At 44.3% G+C, this 15,098-nt stretch overlaps 1 protein-coding gene across 1 annotated transcript in view; it reads right to left on the minus strand.

Moving 5' to 3' along the window:
- Positions 1-10,014: 10,014 nt before the first annotated feature.
- Positions 10,015-15,098, minus strand: part of SLC35F2 (solute carrier family 35, member F2) — a 76,635-nt gene continuing 71,551 nt past the window's right edge. Inside the window, exon 8 of the mRNA XM_011926666.1 lies at positions 10,015-11,840. Coding sequence (XP_011782056.1) covers positions 11,655-11,840 — 186 coding nt within the window. The 3' untranslated portion in view covers positions 10,015-11,654. The remainder of the gene's footprint in view (positions 11,841-15,098) is intronic.

The following is a 15,098-nucleotide window of genomic DNA, read 5'->3' on the forward strand; positions in this document are numbered from 1 at the left end:
TCTTAATGGGTTTGTTTTCGCATTCCAGCGCTCACACTCAGGCATCAGTTTCTTCAGTTCTTTAATGTTTAACTTACACATTCATCAGAAAAGGGTTACTGGAAACTGACCGTTCTGGTTGGTAATGGAAACCTGGCCTGACATACCAGTGCCGCAGAGGCTTAAAACAAAAGGAAAAAAAAAAAAAACAAGAAAAAATAATATAAATTTTATATATATTTATTACATATATATGTGTGTACAAGTGCAGGTTTCCTACATGTGTATGTTGGGTAGTGGTAAAGTCTGGGCTTTTAGTGTACCCATCACCCAAATAATGAACACTGTACCCAACAGGTAATTTTTCAACCCTCACCTCCCTCCCACCCTTGACACTTTTTGGAGTCTCCAATATCTATTATTCCACTCTGTGTGTTCACGTGTACCCATTGTTTAGCTTCCAACAATTATTCATCTGTTAACCAAAGGCAGCACCTGATGAGGACAGTCTTTATAATACCCTTTTTAAAACAAAACACAGCACTTTGATTTACGGGACATTATGGAAGCACTATAAAATGACAACACTATTGTTTATGCAAACCATCTTTAGGTTGTTACGAGATAGTTAAAGCGCCACCTGCTGGAAGGTCCACCCATAAATACGTACCAATTCCTTAAGAGGCTGAAGACTACTTTGTCTTCAGCTAATTTTTGTATTTTTAGTAGAGACAGGGTTTCACCATATTGGTCAGGCTGATCTTGAACTCCTGACCTCATGATCCACCTGCCTCGGCCTCCCAAAGTGCTGGGATTACAGGCGTGAGCCACTGCACCCAGCTTCTTCCAGCAATCTTAATTTAAAATGCAAACACTTTTGGAGAAGGAAATGAAATAATTTGTACCAATTTTAAAAGGCCATTTGAACAATTGAGATCGCACCACTGCAGTCCAGCCTGGGCGACAGAGTGAGATGCTGTCTCAAAAAAAAAAAAGAAAAAAAAGAAAACCTCCTCTAAATGCTTTTTTAGCCTATTAGAACAGTATTTATTGATTTTTAAATATTTTTTGTAGACATTCATGCCATCAAAAAAAAAACAAAAAACCCAGCCGGACTTGGTTTGTAATTCCAGCACTTTGGGAGGCTGAGACGGGCGGATCACCTGTGATCAGGAGTTCAAGACCAGCCTGACCAATATGGAGAAACCCTGCTCTACTAAAATTACAAAATTAGCCAGGCATGGTTGCGCATGCCTGTAATCCCAGCTACTTGGGAGGCTGAGGCGGAGAATCGCTTGAACTTGGGAGGCAGAGGTTGCAGTGAGCCGAGATTGTGCCATTGCACTCCAGCCTGGGCAACAACAGTAAAACTCTGTCTCAAAAAAGAAAACAAACAAACAAACAAAAAAGCACTGCTGGTGGCTCGCACAGCACTTTGGGAGGCTGAGGTGGGAGGATTGTTTGAGCACAACAGTTGGAGACCAGCCTGGGCAACATAGTTGCAACACAGCCGCCGCTTCCCCACCCCTCCCCCCGCCCCATTAAATTAGAAAAAAAGCATTTTAAAAAAGCCCAAACCCGCTGGGCGCAGTGGCTCACGCCTGTAATCCTAGCACTTTGGGAGGCCGAGGCGGGCTGATCACGAGGTCAGAAGATCCAGACCATCCTGGCTAACATAGTGAAACCCCATCTCTACTAAAAATACAAAAAATTAGCCGGGCGTGCGCGCCTGTAGTCCCAGCTACTCGGAGGCTGAGGCAGGAGAATGGCGTGAACCCGGGAGGCGGAGCTTGCAGTGAGCCGAGATGGTGCCACTGTGCTCCAGTCTGGGGGACAGAGCGAGACTCCATCTCAAAACAAAAACTAAAACAAAAAAAAAAAGCCCAAACCCTACTGATGAATAGTATAACAGAGTTACTACATTTTCTATAGTGTTGTATAGATGAAGTATATTGTGTAACTGGACTGGGGTAACACTGTAAGAAGAATTTTGCTGGTGTCACTTTCACATATACCAGTTAAACTCCGCCATTTGCATCTTACTGTGCATGGGTGAGTGTGCGCACTCAGCTCCTAAGAGCCTGTTGGGAAGTGGCTGACAACCAGCTTCAGGTGTTTTCTATCTGTTGGGAGACTGCCTTTCCCTGGTGCTGGCTGTGACCGGTTATTATTTTACAGAGTTTAAAAACCGCCTGACCATTGCCGAATAGTTGCCTAATGTTCCTTAGTGAGAGCCCCCTCCTTTGGTGTTCATGTTTGCCTGTCCACCTATTCTAACAGTCTAATTTGAAGAAATTAAGACTTCATTGTACAACAGGGTAGTCACTAGCCACATGTGGCTATTGGATACATGAAATGTGGCTAGTGACACATACTGAAATAATATTTTAAGTATATTGGATTAATTAAAATATATTTTTTTTAAATTTAAGATCTCATGTAAACCAGATGTTTGAAAATAAATTTTTCAGTGTTATATGGGCTGGTTAAACTCCCAGTTCTCACAAATTTCTTTAAACCAGGACGCATAGCCTTGCACAGTATTATGATTTAATAGCTGTCATTCATACCATTGCTTCTCTGGGACACTGTTTTTTACCTTGGGATGCCTAGATTGGAACTCCTCTGCCCCTCTCCAGATGAGGAGCAGGCAAGGGGAAAGACTAGGACTAAAAGGCACAGGAGGAAAGAGAACAGGGTAGGACAACTTGCTAACCACATGTGTCTGCATAGAAGGCTTTACTCTAGGTCAATGTCCCATTCAGTGTTCTGTACTGGGACCAAAGGTAAACTTTATTTAACCCAAGAGGTAAGCTGACCAATGGGCTAGAAAGATGAAAGGGGCTGGGTGCAGTGGCTCACGCCTGTAATCCCAGCACTTAAGGAGGCCGAGGTGGGAGGATCAACTGAGGTCAGGAGTTCAAGACCAGCCTGGCCAACATGATGAAACCCCATCTCTACTAAAAAATACAAAAATCAGCCAGGCGTGGTGGTGGGTGCCTGTAATCCCAGCTACTCGGGAGGCTGAGGAAGGAGAATTGCTTGAACCTGGGAGGCGGAGGTTGCAGTGAGCCGAGATCATGCCACTGCACTCTAGCCTGGTGCAGAGTGAGACTCCCATCTCAAAAAAAAAAAAAAAATGAAAAACAGCCACTATTGACCTGCAAGAGTTCCAGCTGGGGTGAGGAAGGGCAGGTATGTAAACCACAAGCACTGTGTGCTAAGTGATAAAAGGAAGATATGAGCAAAGACTATGGAAGCTTCAAGGTGGGTAGGACCCAGATTGAGAAAGCGTTCCTAAGAGACTACATTTGAGATCAACCTTGATGGACAGATGGGATTTTTGTCACCTGAGATTCTCTACTACACCATTATCCCTATAAAGATACAGGTTTATTTATTATTATTATTATTTTTATTTTTGAGACAGGGTCTTGCTGTCACCTAGGCTGGAGTGCAGTGGTGGCAATCACAGCTCACTGCAACCTCAAATGTCTGGGCTCAAGTCAATCCCCTATCTCAATCTCCTGAGTGGAGCTGGGACTACAGATGGGTGCCACCATGCCTGACTCATTTTCTTTTTTCTTCTTTTTTGTAGAGACAAGGTATCACTGTGTTACCCACGCTGACCTTAAACTTCTGGCTTCTTGGCCTCAAGTGATCTTCCCGCCTTGGCCTCCCAAAGTGCTGGGTTTAAAGGTGTGAGCCACCACACCAAGCCCAGGTTTACTCTTAAGCAAAATATTTTAGGAAATGTGTGCTCAGAGATCCCTGGCCTCCACCCCTGGAGACTGACTCAGTAGTTCTGGGATAGGACTTGATAATCTCTGTTTTTAAAAACATCTCCAGTGTTTCTGACATTCTGCTAAGTCTGAGAATTAGCAAGAAACTAGGAATCCAGTAAGGAACTAGGAGTCAATTTTTATTTGGCACAAAACTTAGGCAAATCACATCACTTTCCTATGCCTTCCCTTATTTATCTTTAAAAAGGGAATTGGACTAAATGATAACTACAGTCAGAGGTCAAGGTTTTCAAAGTCCTTGATTATTTACATTATTGGGAAAGTTGAAACTACTTGTACACAACTCGTAACATCCAACAATAGGCGGAGAAATATCCTTCTTAGAGTAATAGAGAAAGAATGGACAATTGAAACATTGGTTGCCTAAAATTTTGAATGGCTGGCTTACACACCTTCATGAGTGTGTGCTCACACTCAAAATGAATGGAACTAGAATCTCCCCCGCTAGATTTTTTGTCTCCTTCTGGTTGATCTGGGGAAGGGGGACTGGCGAGGATGTCAGTAATGACTATACAATTCTTGCCAAGGGAGGGATCCACTGGTATAATGATTATAACTTTTTCTTTCTTCCCCAAATTGTAACTGCCCAGTGGGTTCACTTTGCCTGTTGCCTAGACAGAGGTGATTTATCAAGACAGGGGAATTGCAATAGAGAAAGAGCAATTCACGCAGACCCAGCTGTGCGGGAGAGCAGAGTTTTATTATGACTCAAATCAGTCTCCCCAAGCATTCGGGGAGCAGAGGGTTTTTTGTTTTTTGTTTTGTTGTTTTTTTGAAATAAAATGTTTCACATATTTATTACTGAAGCCAGCCAACGGATGCATTCATAACAGATTCAGACATAAAAAATATATTCCCAATAAAACATGTATATCTCTCCAGATAGTGGTGACATTCTCAGCTTGATATGGTAATGTGATTGTGACCTTGTTACCAGTTTTCTTGTGAATCCACTGGGAAATGGGACAATTTTGCTTTTGTTTCTTGGCCAGGACTCGCTTAATCTGAAAGTCTTGTGAGAAGACATGGCGAGAAGTGAAGTCAAACCCATATCACATTGACGGAGAAAGGAGGAGAGGGGCTTGACTTTTTTTTTTTTTTCCACTAAGTTTCTTTCTGGAGAGCAGAGTTTTTAAGGACAACTTGGTAGGTGGGGAGAAGTCAGTGAGCCAGGAGTGCTAGTTGGTTAGGTAAGAGATGACATCATAGGGAATGGAAGCTGTCCTCTTGCACTGAATCTGTTCCTGGGTGAGGGCCACAGATCAGATGAACCAGTTAGTCAATCTAGGTGGTGCCAGCTGATCCATCAAGTACAGGGTCTGCAAAATATCTCAAACACTGATCATTGGAGCAGCTTAGAAAGGGTCAGAATGTTGTAGCCTCCAGCTGCATGACTCCTAAACCATAATTTCTAATCTTGTGGCTGATGTTAGTAGTTCAGTCTCCAGGCAAGGAGGCTTCTTTTGGGGAAAGGGCTGTTATCATTTTTCATTTATGTATTTATTTTTATTTTTTGGGACAAAATCTCATTCTGTCACCCAGGTTGGATGCAATGGCACGATCTTGGCTCACTGCAATCTCCGCCTCCTGGGTTCAAGCGATTCTCCCGCCTCAGCCTCCTGAGTAGCTGGGATTACAGGTAACCACCACCATGCCCTGCTAATTTTTATATTTTAGTAGAGATAGGATTTCACCGTGTTCGCCATGCTTGTCTTGAAATCCCGACCTTAGTTGTTCCGCCTGCCTCCACCTCCCGAAGTGCTGGAATTACAGGTGTGAGCCACCATGCCTGGCCTCATCTTTGTTTTAAAACTGTAACCTATAAACTAAGTTCTTCCCAAAGTTAGTTCAGCCTATGCCCAGGAATAAACAAGGACAGCTTGGAGGTTAGAAGCAAGATAGAGTTGGTTAGGTTAGAGCTCTTTCATTGTCTCAGTTATAATTTTGCAAAGGTGGTTTCAAAATCACCTCAAAAAATTTTTTTCTCTCTACTACCTAATGCAGTGGTCCTAGGGCCAGGGCTGTAACTACAAGAGCTGGAAGCAGGAATAATTTCTAAGCAGGAAACTGTCACTATGTTTTTAAACTTTGTCAGAATTCCTACAGGCCTGATGAGAGGTTGGTTGTGCCTTCTCCCCATCTGGAAAAATTGGGATTAAGAATAAATATAGGCTGGGCACAGTGGCTCAGGCCTGTAATCCCAGTACTTTGGGAGGCTGAGGTGGGTTGATCACCTGAGGTCAAGAGTTCGAGACCAGCCTGGCCAACATGATAAAACCCCGTATCTACTAAAAAAATACAAAAATTAACCAGGCATGGTGGTGTGTGCCTGTAGTCCCAGCTACTTGTGAGGCTGAGGCAGGAGAATCACTTGAACCTGGGAGGTGTACGTTGCAGTGAGCTGAGATCATACCATTGCACTCCAGCCTGGGTGACAGAGTGAGTGAGACTCTGTCTCAAGAAAAAAAAAAAAAAAAGGGCTCACTAGTTCAGAATCTATGTGACCCTTCCTTCTATGAATGGGCATGGACTGAGGGGGAGGCACTCGCTAGACAGGTACTGCTACCAGCGACATGAATCAGCACAGTGGCCAAACCTAATGTCCCTTCCAAAAGTGGAAAAATTGGGGTAAAATTAAATGACAAATGGAAAATAGGAGGAATAGCCAAGAATAAATAAATTTAAAAGTGGGTTATAAATTGAGGAAAATCCAATATCATATTAATGATCACTCTAAAGAGGCTCAGAGCTGTCTCTTAGCTCGATGATCGCAGGTGCCTGAAAGGACGAAGCAGTGTGCCTGTCAAGACTGCTCCTGCTTTGGGAGTCTGACAAGATTAAAAGGAAGCTTGCAAACTTGAGTGACCTCTGCCTGGGAGACAGTCACACAGTATGATGGACTAAAGTAATTATTAAAGATTGTGTATATTTATTTTGCTCATGGTTGAAAACCAGAGGTGGCCTGTGGTGTCATGATATATGTTAGTTTGCATCCAGTTCCTGGTTCCTAACCCCCATAGCCCCATTACAGTCTTTTGTTATGTTGGGTAAGGCCTCAGGAAACAGAATGTTTCTCCTGCCCTCCGTTCACCTGCCCCAAGGCAGGACTCTAACCTTGCCCACTTTTCTGACTGTGGGTCTTCAGACCCTCCCCAGAGAGAGTCCTATACCCTGGGGGAAGGAATGCTGAATAAGAAAACTTCCATAAAAATACAAGAGGGCCAGGTGCAGTGGCTCACACCTATAATTCCAGCACTTTCCGAGGCCAAGACCAGCCTGGCCAACATGGTGAAACCCCGTATCTACCAAAAATAACAACAACAACAAAAAGAAGCTGGGCATGGTGGCTTATGCCTGAGGCTGAGGCACGAGAATTCCTTGAACCCGGGAGGTGGAGGTTGCAGTGAGCTGAGATCGAGCCACTGCACTCCAGCCTGGGTGACAGAGCCAGACTCTCCTCAGCAAAACATAATCCAAGAGAACTGAGTTCGGGGAGCTTCTGGATAGCTGAAGCCATGAAGGTTTCTGGAAAGTGGTGTGCCCAGGGAGAGGATGGAAGCCCCTCGCCCCTTCTCCCATGCTTTACCCTACACATCTCATCTGTATCCTTTATAATAAACTGGTACACATACATAAAAAACTACTTAGACATGATAAACATTCAATATCTGTTTAGTGAGGAGGGACACAAATCATATTGGTCGTAAGGGGTGACTTCAGGTTTTGAATCTGAACACTCAGATTCAAGTGAGGTAACTCAATTATGTTATAATATTAACCTTTATGGTGGTGTATTTTCTGATATAATACATACATCGAAGATCATTCTCTAAAAATGTTTAATTTTATGTTTTTGAATATGTAAACAAAGTATATCTCTAAAAGTTAACAGAGATGGCCAGGCATGGTGACTCACACCTGTAATCCCAGCACTTTGGGAGGCCGAGGCGGGCAGATCACGAGGTCAGGAGTTCGAGACCAGCCTGACCAATATTGTGAAACCCTGTCTCTACTAAAAATACAAAACTTAGCAGGACGTGGTGGCGCATGCCTGTAGTCTCAGCTACTTGGGAGGCTGAGACAGGAGCATTGCTTGAACCCGGGAGGTGGAGGTTGCAGTGAGCTGAGATCGGGACAGTGCATCCCAGGCTGGGCAACATAGTGAGACTCCATCTCAAAAAAAAAAAAGTTAAAAGAGATAAGTTGAGATTTGGATTGTTTCCTAGGGTTCAAAAAATGCTACCTCCTTTTTCTTTTCTTTTTTTTTTTTTTCTGATACAGGGTGTATATTGCCCAGGCTGGAGTGCAGTGGTGTGATCTCGGCTCACTGGGGCCTCAACCTCCCAGGCTCAAGTGATCCTCCAGCCTCGGCCTCCCGAGTAGATGGGACCACAGGTGCGTGCCAACACACCCAGCTAATTTTTGTGTTTTTTAGAGACAGGGTTTCACCATGTTAATTAACCCAGCTGGTCTCCAACTCATGACCTCAAGTAATCTGCCTGCCTCAGCTTCCCAAAGTGCTGAGAGACAGGACTAGCTGGATTTCCTAGGCTAGGAATTCCTAAGTCTAGCTGGGGAAGGTGACCACACCCACCTTTAAACACAGGGCTAGTAACTCAGCTCACACCCGACCAATCAGGTAGTAAAGAGGGCTCACTAAAATACAAATTAGGCTAAAAGCAGGAGATAAAGAAATAGTCAAATCATATCGCCTAAAAGCAAGGGGAGGGGACAATGATCGGGATATAAACCCAGGTATTTGAGCCGGATCAGGCAACCCGCTTTGGGTCCCCTCCCATTGTATGGGAGCTCTGTTTTCACTCTTCAATCTTGCAACTGCACGCTCTTGTGGTCTGTTTGTTACGGCTCAAGCCGAGCCATCCACCACTGCTGTTTGCGGCCGTTGCAGACCCACCATTGACTTCAACCTGTCCGGATCCGGCAGGGTGTCCGCTGTGCTCCTGATCCAGCGAGGCGCCCATTGCCCTCCTGATGGGGCTAACGGCTCGCCACTGTTCCTGCAGGGTTAACCACCCAGATTGGTCCTAATCGAGCTGAACACTAGACCCACAGCTTCTAATAGAGCTATAACACCCAGCGCATGGCCCAAGGTTCCATTCCTTGGAATCTGTGAGGCCAAGAACCCCAGGTGAGAGAACAAAAGGCTTGCCACCATCTTGGGAGTGGCCCGCCCTATCTTGGGAGTAGCCCACCACCATCTTGGAAGCTCTAAGAACAAAGACCTGCCGTAACAGTGCTGGGATTACAGGCTTGAGCCACTGTACCTGGCCTACCTCCTTTTTCTAAAGTCCATCACCGTGTGTATGTATCCTAAACACCCAAATATGTAACCAAACACTTTGTGAATGACCCTGCTCACCAAACAGCAATCTTGGAGGATCAGCAGCTGTAGTTCTGACTGCAGCTGTCACTGGTGTAAATAAAATGAAACAATGAGCAAAATAGCACAAATTTAAAAATAAACCATCAGTGTGCTAATGAAACTGAAAGTCTTCCCAAAAGAGCCAAACATTTTAACATAACCCTTCCCACTCTCATAGTTGTTAATGTTAGGGAGTGAAAACTAAATGTCAATTGAAAAGGCAGTTTTAATTGGTTGCAGAAAATGAAAGGTTACTTCACTCAAAAAAGTAAAAAACTCATTGTGGTAATTCCGAAGTGGAAAATGTTTATTCCTGCAAATGATAGGTGAGCTTGCTCTGAATTCCCTTGAATCCCAGCATAGTCCCCAAATAGACAGGCTTGCCTCACCCCACAGAGGATATGACCCTGAAAAATTGAATATGAAGAAATATTGAATATGAAGTCATTCAAAATCCACAAGGGGGCCGGGCGTGGTGGCTCATGCCTGTAATCCCAGCACTTTGAGAGGCTGAGGTGGGTGGATCACTTGAGGTCAGTTCGAGACCAGCCTGGCCAACACGGTGATACCTCATCTCTACTAAAAATACAAAAATTAGCTGGGCGTGGTGGCGCGTGCCTAAAGTCCAGGTAGGAGAGTTGCAGAACCCAGGAGACAGAGGTTGCAGTGAGTTGAGATGGCACCATTGCACTCCAGCCTAGGCGACATGGTGAGACTGTCTCAAAAAAAAAAAAACAAAAAAAAAAACAAAAAAGAAGAAAAGAAAATCCACAAGGGTTTTAAAGGAAGGTTTTACTGGAAAAAAAGTCCACAAGGGGAACTGGTTAATCAAAGAAACCACACAGTTGATTTATTTCCATGAATTCAAAGCCTTTTAATGATGTGAACACTTATTCCCCATTTCTTTCTTACATTGTTACAAAAAAATTTACGTAACAGAGTTTTCTTAAAGTGGCATTTTGTTGCTTATTATACTGATGATACATATTAACACTTTGTATTGAAGTATCATAAAAATCACAGGGCATTACAAATTTTTGATAAGAAGTAGTAATAGTATCCTCTTTTAACAACTGGAGGCTCCCAGGCGTACTCTTTGGAGAGAAATTATTAATTTTATATTTTCATTTATATTTTGATGATAATCTTTTCTTGTTTTTACCAGTTATAAAAACAAAGCTTTTTCTTTGTTGTGATAATGTGCACTAAGACTTAGTTTCTTGAGCTAATGCTAAATAAAATGAGATCAATAGGGATATTCCAGGAGGTCGTGAGAAGTTTTTAGAAAGGATGGCATCTACATGTATATGGAGCTCTGAAAACTGTTGGAGAGTATGACCTGGGACTGAAACTGTGGAACACATATCCAGTGTCACAGGCTCTGCGAGCAGAGAGAGTTTGCTCTGGGACCTGGAATGAGTGATGGAGAAATGTTTTAAACAAACAAACAAATAGGCCAGGCACAGTGGCTCACATCTGTAATCCTAGCACTTTGGGAGGCCGAGGTGGGCAGATCGCTTTAGCTCAGGAATTTGAGACTAGCCTGGGCAACATGGCGAAACCCCACCTCTCTATAAAAACAAACAAACAAAACAGGCCGAGCATGGTGGCTCATGCCTGTAATCCCAGTACTTTGGGAGGTCGGGGCAGGCGGATCACTTGAGGTCAGGAGGTCAAGACCAGCCTGGGCAACATGGTGAAACCCCATGTCTACTAAAAAATACAAAACCTAGCTGGGCGTGGGGCCACATGCTTGTAATCCCAGCTACTCACACTTGAACCCAGGAGGAGGAGGTTACAGTGAGCTGAGATTGCGCCACTGCACTCTAGACTCTGCGTCTCCAACAAACAAATAAAAAAAAATTGTGGGAGGATTCCTAGGTTTACTGCACTCCAGTTTAATGCTTGTATAGTACTCACACTTATAGCTCAGGAGTTTTCAAGGGCTGACCCACCCATTTTCTGCCACATGCAGTCAGCCCCAAAGCCTCATCTGTACCCAAAGACCTGTGGACAATAACTGCCCCAGCAAAAAAAAAAAAAAAAAAAACTCGAAGCCTCTGACAGAGGAAACGTACTCCAGAGTCACCGTGAGCTGTCGCTGTCCCTGTTCCTGACCACCAAGCCCAGCCTGGACAGCCTGCTTTCCCGCCCTGGCTTGAGGCTGGCTCACTCCTGGATCTCTCCCCAGTCCTGCTTTCCCACTGGTGCCTCTAAGACCCCAGTGTGGGGTCCGCACCTCATCTCCCTGACACGAACAGGTACTGGTCCTCAAACACAGAAACACACTCTTAACTTGGTTTCTGCTCTAGTTTGGTATTTCTACTTTTGAACTTTGTTTAGTGTTCCTTTCTAAAACCTAACCACTGGATCCAAGCCAGGGTTGTAGAGTGTCCCCTCTGAGTCTGCTATTTTTCCCCAAGTGTCCCCTCAGCAAACAGCAGGCTCTGCTTTATCCTGGTGGGGGCTGGGTGCGCCGTCTTCTCCAGCTACAAGACAGCAGAGTGGGTCTCCTGGAGGTTCTCCTCCAGCTTCATCCCCAGGTTGTCAATCCCAATGCTGGTGACCGGAGGCACGCTGCTTTCAGCCGGCTCGGCCGTGCGAGTCGGGGTGGAGCAGTACAGGATAAACCCCACCATGATGACGGTGAAGGACAGGATGTAGAGTCCTGAAAACTAGAAGAGAAGAACAGGTAGTGAATTGTGCCCCTCACATACACATCTCTGCTGTTGGCTTTTGCCAACTGTGCTTTGAGGATTACCTTCTCATAATCTTTTTCTTTTCTGTTTCTTTTTCTGTTTTTTTTGAGACAGGGTCTCACTCTGTGGCCCAGGCTGGATGGAGTGCAGTGGCGCGATCTCAGCCCACTGCAACCTTTGCCTCCCAGGCTCCAGTGATCTTCCCGCCTCAACCTCCAGAGTAGCTGAGACCACAGGCACTCACCACCACACCTGCCCAATTTTTGTGTTTTCTGTAGAGAGGGGGTTTTTCCATGTTGCCCAGGCTGGTCTCGAACACCTGAGCTCAAGCAATCCGCCCGCCTCAGGCTCCCAAAGTGTGGGGGATTACAGGCATGAGCCACCATGCCTGGCCTCATGATCTTTTTTCTGAAAGTTGCCTAAAGAGATGCTAATGCGCAAAACCTTCCTTTGTATGCTGGTGAATGATGGGACTCTGCCAACAGCACCCGGCACATAAGCCACCTGGATCCTTGGATCTTTAGGAGAAATGGATCTTTGCTTTTCTCTGCCATAATCCAGCTACACCCCACTCTGCATATAATCCCACTTAGTGGAGAAAACAAAAGGTCATCATGGATACCACAGACAGCCCCGTTCAGACCCTAGACACAGCCTACAATATTGGTACGAAACAGAGGAACATAAGACTGTGATGAAATGTGGAAGTACAGAAGCGGCACCTGCTCTACAGCCTCTCAATGTGTGCTATTCAATGAAATTCATTTTGCTAAGATGTAATACATTATCTTGTCTCTGTAGGCAAGTATTACATAGTAAAATTTATGGTGGACTGAGCAGATTCAGAATTTTAGAGCTAGAAAGAGTCTAAGATACCAGAAGAATCCGAAGCCCAAAGAGAGGTGACTGGTGTAAGGTCCAGTGAGGATAATCACAGGGAACAGAGCCCTGTGAGAGGCATCTCATAGGCTCTCTGTTCCCAAAAGGACCAAATAGAGCAGAAGCCCATTCTGACAGACATTTTACAAGTATGGATAAAGTTTTTGGTGACCTTCCCCAACTTTCCCCTTCCTAAGACTGAAAACCACCACCCAGAGCAAAATGCAGTGAGGACAGAACACGAATTCATTGGGTATATATATGGAAAAATGATATACCCCAAAAGTCTAAATAAATTCTATCAAGAACTTTGTATATTTCCTCTTATTTCAGCTGAAAATCCATACAAAAGTTGAAGTATTAAAGAAATCAGTCTGTATTTTTTTCTTTTTTAAATAGAGTCTCACTCTGTCTCCCAGGCTGGAGTGCAAAATCTTGGCTCCTGCAACCTCTGTCTCCTGGGTTCAAGCGATTCTTCTACCTCACCCTCCCAAGTAGCTGGGACTACAAGCACTCACCACCATGCCTGGCTAAGTTTTGTATTTTTGGTAGATATGGGGTTTCACCACGTTGGCCAGGCTGGTCTCAAACTCCTGAACTAAAGTGACCCACCCACCTTGGTCTCCCAAAGTGTTGGGATTATAGGTGTGAGCCACTTGCGCCCAGCCTGAAGTTGGTATTTTGAAAGGTAATCATGCTGTCCCATAAAGTGTTCACTGTTACCTGTGAAAAAACCTATATAACTTGTTCAAAATCTGTTATATTTGGTTTGGTGGCTTTTAAATGTTCAGAAGAAAAACTATTATGTCTCTCTTAAGAAGGCAGGTGATTAAATTGAGTCACTTTTATTAGCATGGAGAGACTAATAAAGAGATTGAGTAAGTCTCCTGAATTAGAGGTGCTTACTTTTTTGTCTTGTAAAATTCTTTGAGTCTGGATCTATGCAGGAAGTTTCTTGCGGTTACTTTATTCAGCAAATATTCACTCAAGATCAATTTCAGGAGAGGCAGAGTGCTTAAGGTCTGACACGGATGAGTGTAAAAAATTCTGAGCCTCTTTTTCAACTGTCTGCTTCAAAAAATTAGAGTCAAAGTTAGACACAGTTTTTAAAACTTGTAGTATATTAAGCTTACAATCTGCCTTTAAAACCTACTTCTTGGCCAGGCTCAGTGGCTCATGCCCTATAGTCCCAGCACTCTGGGAGGCCAAGGCGAGTGGATTACCTGAGGTCAGGAGTTCGAGACCAGCCTGGCCAACATGGTGAAACCCCGTCTCTACTAAAAATACACAAATTAGCCGGGTTTGTTAGGTGACTGTAATCCTAGCTACTCGAGAGGCTGAAGCACAAGAATCGCTTGAACCCAGAATGCAGGGGTTGCAGTGAGCTGAGATCACACCACTGTACTCCAGCCTGGGCGACAGAACGAGACTCTGTCACAAACAAAACAAAAAAACTGCTTCTAAAGTGCTAGGTGTCTTCATTATGCTCTGAGTTTTTTCTACCTCTGTAATTTATTCTGAAGATTTCAGAAGACCTGCTCTTTGCTCTATAAGTCTTGAAACATTTGACCAAAAATAGTAAAAATCTGATCTAAGAATGAACTATTAGACATTCAGGGACAAAGGAACACAAAATAACTGGAAAGGAATTTATCAACTACATGCTCCGATTCTGAGAATAGTAAAGTTATGTGGCCAAAAAATGACAGAAGAAAGGGATTTTTTCATTTTAAAGTTAAAAGCAGTTGAAGCTGTAGCCAGCCACCAACTGGCCTGCAACTGCTGTATAGAAACACCAGCACTCCTAGTGATGGCCAGATGAAATGCAGCCACACCATCACAGAAAAACAAGGCTGACATTGTAGTCCATGACAATTTAGCTCTCAGAAAAAAAATCTGGGCCCATCATGATGACTTCTCTGATTCACTTTGACTTTATTTATTTATTTATCTTACTTTTTTTATTTTTTTTAAGATGGAGTCTCACCCTGTCGCCCAGGCTGGAGTGCAATGGCATGATCTCGGCTCACTGCAACCTCCACCTCCCGGGTTCAAGCAATTCTCCTGCTGGGACTACAGATGCGTGCCACCATGCCCAGCTAATTTTTGTATTTTTAGTAGAGATGGGGTTTCACCATGTTGGCCAGGATGGTCTCAATCTGCTGACCTCGTGCTCCACTCGCCTTGGCCTCCCAAAGTGCAGATGTGACCCACTGTGCCCAGCACACTTTGGCTTTTTTTTTTTGAGACAGAGTCTTACTCTGTTGCCCAGGCTGGAGTGTAGTGGCGTGATCTTGGCTCACTGCAAGCTCTGCCTCCTGGGTTCACGCCATTCTCCTGCCTCAGCCTCCTGAG

Source organism: Colobus angolensis, unplaced genomic scaffold (assembly GCF_000951035.1).
Source record: "Colobus angolensis palliatus isolate OR3802 unplaced genomic scaffold, Cang.pa_1.0 Scaffold7, whole genome shotgun sequence".
Taxonomy (NCBI): domain Eukaryota; kingdom Metazoa; phylum Chordata; class Mammalia; order Primates; family Cercopithecidae; genus Colobus; species Colobus angolensis.